Source organism: Panicum virgatum, chromosome 9N (assembly GCF_016808335.1).
Source record: "Panicum virgatum strain AP13 chromosome 9N, P.virgatum_v5, whole genome shotgun sequence".
Lineage (NCBI taxonomy): Eukaryota > Viridiplantae > Streptophyta > Magnoliopsida > Poales > Poaceae > Panicum > Panicum virgatum.
In genome coordinates, this window is record NC_053153.1 from 82,146,131 (window position 1) to 82,157,421 (window position 11,291).

Here is an 11,291-nt window from a genome sequence, read left to right on the forward strand (position 1 = left end):
TGCAAGATTCACAGTTCACACTGTATCTAATACCGAGTAAGGATAAGGGATAAAGTTGTAGGAATAACTCAACGATGCTCTGCTCCTGTGTTTTTTTAATGAAAAAGAGTACACAAAATCAGCTTCAGTGTTAATGAGAAAGTTCAGGTCAAACCACGATTGCCATAGTTTCCTCTAAAATTTATCAGAAAAAAATATGTAGAAAATGGTGCAAACAATGGAGCGAGAAATTAGAAAGCTCCATCATTTTATTCCCTCGTCAAATCAAATGGACAAAGTCAGCTTGTATTTCTCCGGAGCTCGTACGTGAAACGTACTCCAAATCGTACGTACCCAAGATTGACGTTGACCTGACCCCAGTTTGCTGGATCGCGCCCTTCATAAGCCGTTCCTTCTTGGCAGTACCACTTCTTGCAAGTCTCCGGCTCAGCCGTCGCTTCTTGCCACGTCGCCGACATGCTTCTCGCCGGCGATGACAATGCCCCGGCCACACCGGACCACCACGCCCCTGCCCTCCCCAGCTACCGAGCCTCCTCGCCGCCGCTCTCCGAGCACCTCCTCCCCGGCGACAGGCCACAACAGCGCGCGCACTGGCTCGGGCAGCTCCCCACCTTATGTCGCCCAAAATCTGCCGACGACGACGCGTCGTCCGCCGTCGACCGGGGCTCCCTCCGCCGTGCGTGCAAGGAATGGCTCGAGAACCCCATGAACATCGCGCTGCTCCTCTGGCTCCTCTGCGTTGGCGTCTCCGGCGGCATGCTCGTGCTCCTCCTCCTCGGCCTGCTCGACGCCGCGTTCCCGGCGCCGGCGGACCGGAGCCGCTGGGTCGAGACCAACAACCAGGTGCTCAACGCGCTCTTCATGCTCATGAGCCTCTACCAGCACCCCGCGCTCTGCCACCACCTCTTCCTCCTCTGCCGCTGGCGACCCCGCGACGCCGCCGACCTGACCGTCGTCGTCGCGCTGCTCCACCTTACCGTCGCGTGCCAGTACGTGCTCTGCGGGCTCTACTGGGGGTACACCAGGCGCACGCGCCCCGAGCTCCCCGAGGACGGCTTCTTCGTGCTCGGCGTCGTCGCGCCGGTCGCCGCCGCCGTGTACACCGTCTGCAGCCCGCTGGGAAAGGCCAGCTCGCCGTGCAAGCTCGCGTGCTCTGACGCCATGGTCTCCGATGCAAAACAGCGCCTTTCTCCGGTCGGGCACGTCGTCGTCGAGCCGGAGTGGGCCGGCGGCATGTTCGAGTGCGCCGGCAACGCGTCGCCGGCCTGGTGGCTCTCCTTCACCTGCACCTTCTGCGTGTTCGGGTGGAACATGGAGCGGCTGGGCCTGGGGAACGCGTGCGTGCACGCCGCCACGTTCGCGCTGCTCTGCTTCGCGCCGCTCTGGGTGCTGGGCGTGTCGGCGCTGCACATCCGCGACGCGGTGGGCGGCGCCGGCGTGCTGCTCTGCGCGTGCGGGCTGCTCTACGGCGGCTACTGGAGGATCCAGATGAGGGAGAAGTTTGGGCTCCCCGGGAGCATGGCCTGCTGCGGTTCCAAGTCCGTGACGGACTACGCCCGGTGGCTCTTCTGCTGGCCCTGCGCACTGGCGCAGGAGGTGCGCACGGCCAGCCGCTACCACATCGACGGCGAGGTCTTCTTCTCTAAGGCTGCCGATGATGATCGGCATCGTCAGCAGAGGCAGCCGTTGCTTGCGGTGACCATGACCGATCACCACCGTGACGTTTTCAGTGCAACTGACATGGTTGCAGTGTCACAGGTGTCACCACCGGACGATGATCATGTGGCGGTGGTTGTTCATGACGACGACACCATGATGGCTCCGCCGGTTCAGGTTGTGGTTGAGGTGGAGGAAGATGACAAATCAGTGTTGTTCTTCATGGTGAGAGGAGCAGTTGTTCGGTTTCGACATTGGTGACGGTGAGGGAGGAAGATGCTGATGATAGTATGTCGTCTGAAGGAAGCTGGAGGGTGGAGAAGGTGAAGAAACTAATCAACATGCTCACTCTGGTTCTTTTGTACACCAGGGGCTTTCTTCACTAGAGGCGGAGGATATTGGCACATTCTGGGCAGTAGTTGGCATAGGTTAGATCACAGTCTCCTTCATTTTTCTGTTGCTGCAAAAGGGCATTTGATTTTTTTTCTTCTTCTACAGACTACAGTTCATTGGTGTATATATACAGAAACACGTACTTGTAACAAGAGCCACCATGTGAATAGAATATGGCCCGTACAATACATCTAAAGTTGTACTTTAGAACAAATCTCGAGATGTATGGATGGTCTAGATAAACCCCGTGGTCGCATGTATATGCAGGGGCGGATTTAGCGTGGGGGCAAGGGGGGCTCAAGCCCCCCTACCCCCATGAGCTCCATGGAAATTAGAGGAGAGGAGGAGGGAGGAGAAGAGGAAAGAAGGGAGAGAAGCAGAAGAAAGGGGGGGCGGGAGGAAGAAGAGGAGGAAGCAGCCCCCCTGCCGGTGATTCCAGCCTCCGCCACTGTGTATATGTGGATTTTTCGCTTTGCTGTCGGCCGCCCTCCCGCGCCCTTCACCGGCGCCGCTCCGTCCTCCCTCCCGCCTACATGGTGTGGTTGTCAGTTTCCGTTGTTTCCAAACGTATCGGCATTTGGTCCACCGCCTCAGGGATAACGTTGGTCCTGCATCATATCATGTATCCAACAGGAAAGGACAGCCATCAGCACAAAATGATTTTCAATGCATTATATATGTAATATGTTGATCCTTCATCTAATTATATATTCCAGTGAGATGTAACATATGTGCTAGCTCTCGATCGCTTCGCTATGCTTAATTTAATGAGGCAACGAATTGAAACAGGCAGGCATGAAGAGCAACTAACAACTCACCTGTTGCGATACAAGGGGACGTAGTCGTCGTCAAGCAGAAAATTCACGGCGAGGTCGTTCTGATCTGACTGATAATGCTCCAGGAAATCCAAGTCGAGGTTGTCATTTGTTGCTGCCGATGGCGGCGGCGCCCTGTTTAGTTCAGTCAGTAGCGTCGCATACATTAGTAATCAATGTATCGCAAGTAATAGTGCAGCAAATAAAAGCAGCAGGATGGGTGGGATTGGAACGCGCATGATGATAGCGTGCTCCGGCCAGTAATAAACAATATAATTGAGGGGCTATGTATCTGTCCGATCCTTCACATACTTGCATATATAACTAGACTAGATACGCAGGCAGCAAGCAAACAAGCGAGCATTTAAGTCATATTGGTTCAAATTAAACTTATTATGTCACAAAATCTATTTGCATGGATTTTGATCAATGAATTTAAACAAAAATGGCTTACTTATCTCGTTGTAATGATCGGGTATTAAGTTATCTTGGTTTACATTAAATTTATTGTGTCACAAAATATATTTGCAAGGAGTTTGATCGATGAATTTAACCAAAAATGGCCTACGGGCCATGGGCCTTATGATTGTTATAATGAACAATTGAATCTTTCTTTCTTATTTCGATTAACATGTTTTTTTCTTTTTATTTAGGTAATTGACTTCAAATTTGTATGAGCAGAGCCATCATCAGAAGCAGAGCAATCAAGCAAAAACACACGAGCATCGTCGGGATCGGATGGGATGGGATGGGATGGACGCACACGCACCGGACATCGTCGTCATCATGCGGACCCGCCACGGGGTTGTTGTTGGAGCGGGAGCCCCCAGGTGCTGCAGAGACGGTGGTGGGAGCGGGGCCGGCCGAGGACGATGCGTCGCTGTCGCCGGCCATCGCGACACGGCGAGACGACGAGCGATGGCTGCCTGCCGCTGCCCCAGTAGTACAAGATGCACTAGCATTCTGATGAGGGATCGAAATACCTTGGCACGCACATGTGGTCCTTGTGATCGTTACGCCGGTTGCTGTGCGGGTGGAGGCAGTTGGCGGATCCACAGGGGGGCTCCAGCCCCCCCTACGGGCTGCAACCTCCATTGAAAGCTATGCCTGTGACCTGGATCCGCCACTGGGTGGAGGTGCAGATGGAGGTTGCCGCCGCGTTGGCCGGCGGCAGGGCCGGAGGGGCGGCCACAGCACCACCGCACGAGAACGGTACCGAGCCAGCCGGCCAGCGCGACGGCAACGGCGCTGACTAAGGCCAACCCACAGTCCTTTAAAATGGACCAAAACGAGATTCGAACGTGCCCCATGGACTTGGATCGGTTGTGTGCTCTGCGGTACTACCTCTGTCGTCCCAGTATAAATATACTTCTTATCTTGGAACTTTTTTCGAATGTTAAAATGACACTTAAGGGAGGTGTTGTACCTACACACCTACGAGATATTGAATTATCTCAGTCATTCTGTTCTGCAGCTCCAGCAGCCTCCAGCCCAACAGTATTTTCCTCTCACACCGCTCTAGCACCATCTTCCAGCCACCAGCCAACCAACAGTATTTTTTTCTCACACCACTCCAGCCACCAGCTCCAGCTCCAGCCCAGCGAACAGAGTGAGTATGGACAGCTCGTGATCCTAGGAGTACACCAGTAAGTATCTCCTAGGTGCCTAGGAGCAGATATTGGTTAGCACATGTGCTCAAGGTATTGGTCAGCGAACCAAAAATGTGTATGAATGGAATAGTAACAAGAGCGAGCAATACTGAAGAAAACTCACCAGTACGGTGCCCTCCCACTGGGATCCGTCGGCCATCCAGGTGGCCCTGGGCTCGCCGTCCTTGAGCCCCCTGGTGCCGTTGTACGCGTCGGAGCGCTGCTTGATCTCGTGCTCCAGCCAGGGGCGGATCCAACATGGGGGCAGGGGGGCTTGAGCCCCCTACCCCCAATGCAGCAGTGAAGCCCCCCCGGAGCCCCCCCCCCTCTATTTTTTGCGCCATGGGAAGGAACTTAGGAGGGGCTGGAGCCTGGCTGAAGGTTGACGAAGGAGATTTTGCCGTCGCGTCCGCAGTCCGGCCTGCGTCCGGCTATTTGTCCCCAACTCCCCATCAGTCCTGGCCCGCATATGCCACAGCCCAAAGAATTAGGTCGGCCCAATCCCAAACAAAATGGCCCATCCGGCCCGGCAACCCCACCAAAATATCAAACCCTACCACCAGTCCGGGATACCCCCTGGCAGGTGGCAGCAGCCTGGCTCCCGATCGGCCGCCACCCAACGCGACCTGGGGGCTGGCCAGCTGGGGGAGCGGCGCGCCGGCCCCGAGCCCGACGTTCGCCAGCTGCCACCGCCTGCTTCGCCGTTCGGCCATCCGCCGCCCGCCTCCTGGCTCCCGCCGTCCGTCGAGCCGCCAACGCGACCTGGGGGCTGGCCGCTTGGCCGGATGGGGGAGCGGCGCGCCGGCGCCGGCGCCCGACGCGAGCACCACGCCGCGCCGCCGCACAGCGGCCTCGAGCTCGCGACTGGCGACCGCAGGCCGCAGGCCGCAGCGTGAGGACTGAGGAGTGCCCCGCCCCGTGGTCGGCGCCCTGCAACAAGGTATGCTCCTGATTAGGGATGAAAGTGGTAATCTGAACTGTTAGAATAAATTTAATATTTTAAAATAGATATGTATAAAATTTGATGGTGATCATTTCTTATATTATCAAGCATATTATTACAAATAAGAATAAAATTTTGCATAAATTATTTTATGCATTATTTGCTCCCTACAACAAAAAAAGGTGAAAAAAATACCGAATTTGTTTCCGAATCCATACCGAATTTTATATCTATCATTTGAGAAAATATAGGATGAATTTAAGATTTACCTTTTATGAATCTTTACAAGCTCAATGCTCAAAACAAGAATACAAATTTGTATACAAGATTCTATATCCTATTTATTCGCAATCAAAGAAAAACGACCAAAAAACTGATTATCGAATAATTACCGTTTCCGACCGTTTTCATCCCTACTCCTGATAGTCCTATAGAAATACAATTGGCTAAAAATTAATAGTGAAATTGTTACTTTTAGTATACTGAGTAGCCAATTGAACCTTGAATTCATCCCTAGATTGCAAGATGTCGAAAAGAACATTGTTCAACTATTATTCAAGCAGTAGCAGTACTCCTAGCCTAGAGAATAATGAGAACACAAGGCCACCAAAATTATCACGGATGGAATTTCGTTCTTCGGATATTGTTAGTGACCCAGGAATGTGCATACCAATTGATGAGCATCCATTTAAAATTAGAGATCAAGTGAAAAGAGCATATGCTTTGAGAGGACCAACTCAACCGGTTGGTATTTCATTTCCTCGCAAATGACAAAGTGGTGAATGGAGATCCTTCCAACAAAGTTGGTTTGCAAAATATGATTGGTTGGAGTATAGTGAATCAAAGGATGCTGCATTTTGCTTGTACTGTTATCTTTTCTTTCAGCCCGGCAAGCTTGAAAAATTTGGGAGTGATGTCTTTGCAAAAAAAGGTTATGAGAAATGGAAGAAGGCTTTGGAAAGATTTGATAAGCATGCTGCCTCCCACTTTCACAACAATGCAATTATGAAGTGTGACGACTTCATGAACCAGAGGACAAGTGTGACTAACAAAGTTGTTAAGTACACTAAAGAGGAAGAAGCTCGATACAAAATTCGTTTGACCTCTTCTTTAGAAATTGTAAGATTTCTCATTGAACAAGGAGAAGCTTTTCATGGACATGATGAGGCTTCTACTTCTCTAAACAAAGGTACATTTAGAGAGATGGTTGACTGGTACAAGAACAAGAAAAAGAAGGTGAAAGATGCATATGAAAAAGGTTCTAAACATTGTCAAATGTTGGCTCCTGATATACAAAAGGACCTTACCAAAGCTTGTGCAGAGGAGGTCACTGCAGTGATTATGGATGAGATTCGGGGTAGGCATTTCTCAGTGCTAATTGATGAGTCTAGAGATGTATCAATAAAGGAGCAAATGGCTATGATTTTGAGGTTAGTAGTCTCATGGATTATGTCATTTTAATTTCACAATTTTAAATTTTATTTATTAGTAACACACAATGGAATGTGTTATGCAGGTTTGTGAATGATGAAGGAAAGATCATGGAGAGGTTTCTTGGACTTAAACATATTGAGAAATGTACATCAGCTGCATTGAAAGAAGCTTTGGTCAATATGCTTTCCAGCCACAAGGTATCCATCTCTATGCTTCGTGGGCAGGGTTATGACGGTGCTTCTAATATGAGAGGTGAATTTAATGGTGTTCAGAGATTGATTTGAGATATAAATCCAAATGCTATCTATGTGCATTGCTTTGCCCACCAGTTGCAGTTAGTGGTTGTTGCTGTTTCAACTTCTACCCCCGCCATTGCAGATTTCTTTAACTATGTTCCTTTAATAGTCAACACTGTGGGTGCATCTTGTATGAGAAAGGATGCATTGCTTGCAAAACATCATGATGTGTTGCTACAAAAGTTGGAGAATGGTGAGATTACAACTGGAAGAGGTATGAACCAAGAAAGTAGTCTAGCTAGACCTGGAGATACTAGATGGGGCTCACATCTTAAAACATTGCTTCGAATTTTGGTAATGTGGGAGGCTATCTTGGAGGTACTAGAGATTGTAAAGAAGGATTCTATTAAACCAACATGTAATGGTGGGGCTTTTGGTTTAATTGGTAAAATGGAAATCTTTGATTTTGTGTTCATCATGCACTTGATGATAGAATTATTGAGCACTACAGACAGTTTGTCAAAGGCTTTGTAAAGGAAGGATCAAGATATTGTTGAAGCAATGAATTTGATAATGGATGTCAGAGATCGCTTGCAGGATATGAGGGATAATGGATGGGAGCCATTATTCAAAAAGGTGAAGTTATTCTGTGATAAAAATGAGATTAAAGTGCCCAATATGGACAAGGAAGTAAATGCTAGAGGGACATCTGCACGTAGAAGGCAAAAGGTAACAAATATGCATTATTACAATGTTGAGATTTTCCTTGCTGCCATTGATGCTATTATGTCAGAGATGAATCATCGGTTCAATGAAGTTAGTTCAGAGCTATTAGTATGCTTGGCTTCTCTTAATCCAAGGAATAATTTCTCTAGTTTTGATGTGGATAAACTCGTGAGACTTGCTGAAATTTATGCTGAAGATTTCAATGTTGCGGATCTTTTATTGTTACCGGGCCAACTTAAGGACTTTATCAACCGTGCTAGGAGAACTCAATATTTTAGTGGATGTAAAGAACTTTCAAAAGTTGCTGAAATTATGGTTACGAAGACAATGCACACATCTTACCCATTGGTTTATCGGCTCATTGAGCTAACTTTGATACTTCCGATGGCCACGGCTTCAGTTGAGAGGGTGTTTTCAGCTATGTCCCTTATAAAGACAGACTTGCGTAACAAAATGGGGGATGAATGGTTCAATGACTTGATGATATGCTACATTGAGAAGCATATATTTAGAAGCATTGGTAATGAAAAAATCATGCAACATTTTGAAGAGATGAAAAAACGCCGTATGTTGTTGCCTAAACAGAATTTAGTGGTATGCTCCATTGTTCATTCTTTTCCAATATTCAAAATCATTTTCAAGTTGTTATCTGCCATTTCTCGCCAATTAATTTTCTCTTAAATCTTGTGCAGATTGCTCCTCATGAAAAATAATGGGTATCAAGTAGGTGTTTGGTGTGGAGAAATTGTCGATTTGTCTTTGGCTACTTTTTCAACATGTAATTTGTATTATTCCTCTCTGTTTTTATATATGCTACTTTGAACTATGATGCTGCTCTATTATGAGAATTGAGATAATATAATTGTTGGTTGCGTCAGCCCTCAGCCCCCCCCCCCCATTTTTTTTCCTAGATCCGCCCCTGGTGCCCTCCCACTGGGATCCGTCGGCCATCCAGGTGGCCCTGGGCTCGCCGTCCTTGAGCCCCCTGGCGGCGTTGTACGCGTCGGAGCGCTGCTTGATCTCGTGCTCCAGCCCGTTGATCTGCACCTTGAACTCGTCGTACTCGTTGCGCACGCGGCGGCGGTCGTTGACCAAGTCCTCCTACGCGCGGCCCATGTAGGGGTGGCTCTTGAGCTCGAAGTAGCTCTCGGGCCCGCGCCCAGACGGTGGCGAACTTGGCGGCCTCCGCCATGGCCTCGTAGGTGAGCAGCATGCTCGAGTCGTCGGAGAGGCAGCAGGTGTTGCGCTCCACGGGGTAGTCGGCGGCCAGGATGGAGTTGGCCGTGCTGAGGATGGGCTCCTTGAACGGGTCGGCCGTGGTGACGAAGATGTCGAGCCCGGGGAGGCGGGAGGTGCCGTCGGCGCGGTCGAACCGCTGCCGGAGCACCACCAGGTCGGGCACGCGGGTGATGGGGTTCAGCTTGGGCAGCTGGTCGAGCAGCCAGGAGAAGCCGAACCAGAAGTCGCCCGCGTTGGAGGTCACCCACAGCCACAGCGCGTCCGGGTTGCGGTGCGAGATGCGCCAGATCACGAACAGCGTGAAGGCGATCAGACGAACGAATATGAGCACCCTGCATCCACATTCATTCGGATAAATTATTAGTCATCAGGGTGCGAGTTACTTACAACTGAATATTTTTTTACTACTACTTGTTTTGCCAAGTTAGTTATAGTTTACAAATATTATTTGAAAGAAAGAAAGAAAGAATTTGGAAGAGGCGGTGCTAATCATGAGGGGTGATTAATTAAAGCGTGAGTGGTGATTGAGTGCGAGCACGACGCACGAATATCTTGGCGGTGGCGGCGGCCCGGCAGTGGCCAGTGCAGTGCCCACGGCATGGCAGATGATTACATGCCTAAGCGGCCGCTATCTTCACAGCCCGGCGATCCTCTCGATGGCCTGGCGAACTCAGCGCCCCAGTCGACAGCACCTCGCGATCGGCGACCAGCCAGCAGCCCGGCAGCTAACAAGCCCGGCGATGATGCCTAGATGGCACCGGCGGCGAGCACATCATCATCTTGACAGGCCCTGTACTGTCAATACATCATCTGCGGAGGAGATCGGCGGCGCCGTCTCAGAATGTGGAGGGAGAAGAAAGGAATCAGTAGGGTTTTGGAAGATAATTGATTAGTTCATTCATTGATTGATAGTCTCAGACTCAGAGAGAGCATTGGTATATATAACACCCACATGGGCTACCTTACATGGGGTTTTCCAGCCCAACAACCAAGGCTCGCAGGCCTGATTACTACTCACGCATGGCCCATACCCAGGTCATGACATTCCCCCCTCCTTAAGCGATAGCTTGTCCTCAAGCTGTGAAATTGAATGAACAGTGTCGTTTTTGACCAAGATCACACAATAATACTACCTTTTGAAAGTGGAGGTCTCAAGGGTCTTCGGTCACCAGGGTGTAGAACTGAACTTTGAAAATGATCTTGCCAGCACCTTGATAAATTCTTGAGCTCACACTTGCATGATCTTCAAATAGGTTACAGTAGGTTCTGCTGTTGCCAACACAGTATAAAAACAGTAATCATCTAGAACTTCTTTGAGTTTTGGTTGTAGCCATGATAGTTGCCGAGCCCACTGACTTAACCACAGTGTATTGTTTTGGAAGTAGAGCATCACGACAACACATATGAGCATGGGTTTTCTGCGGCACCCAGCCAAATTCAGAATCTCAGTCATAGATATGAAGCAGATTTCCATGAAGCAATGCATCAAAAATAGGCACATGCTGATTGATGCAATTTTGCAATACCAGTGATAGCAAAATTAGCCAAAAGACAGGCATTCCAAATTCCAGGGGTCGATCATTACGTTCTCATCTAGTTCTTGCGGCTAAGCGTTGAAATTAAGCTCCAGTTTGCATCATCTTCAAATTATGAGAATCTAGATTGTAGATTCTGAGAATGGAATCCTTTTAGTTCCCTGGATTTTAATCTTCATAGTAGATTTGTTGTGAAAGACAAATGTATATAATGCCCCTCATCCCTGATCTCTTATTTCTTTGTACAAGCAAATAGTTCACATCCTGTTGCTTTTCAGATAGATTATGCTTACATCCTGACGTCAAAAAAAAAGATGCATAGTACAAATATACCATACAAAATATACACATGTCCTGCCATTATTTAATTATTTTCTGGTAGACAGACAACGTAAAGTATACTTTCATACATATAGTTGTAGGAGATATTTTACCAAAGAAAAAATGGTAAGCCCGGGGATATGTTATAGTTGTAGGAGGACCTGACTACCTGAGGGGTCGTGGCGGGCGCATCGTCGTGGCCAGAGAGCAACTCCAGCAGGAGCCCTCAAATCAAGACCCTATCTGCTATTTGGGGGCCGGCTCCTATCTCTCGGCTCCTAAATCTTGCTTCGAGGTCCAGCAGCAGCCATTATCTCAAAGCCCCCATCTATTTATCTCCTTTA

At 49.0% G+C, this 11,291-nt stretch overlaps 1 protein-coding gene and 1 pseudogene across 1 annotated transcript; both read left to right on the forward strand.

Moving 5' to 3' along the window:
• Positions 1-456: 456 nt before the first annotated feature.
• On the forward strand, positions 457-2,042 carry LOC120689447 (annotated as a pseudogene).
• Positions 2,043-5,893: 3,851 nt separating this feature from the next.
• LOC120691397 (zinc finger MYM-type protein 1-like) lies at positions 5,894-7,900 on the forward strand. The gene is made up of 2 exons (XM_039974453.1): positions 5,894-6,886; positions 6,973-7,900. Exons 1-2 carry the CDS (start codon positions 6,462-6,464, stop codon positions 7,172-7,174), a joined length of 627 nt encoding a protein of 208 aa, XP_039830387.1. The 5' UTR covers positions 5,894-6,461; the 3' UTR covers positions 7,175-7,900.
• Positions 7,901-11,291: the final 3,391 nt, after the last annotated feature.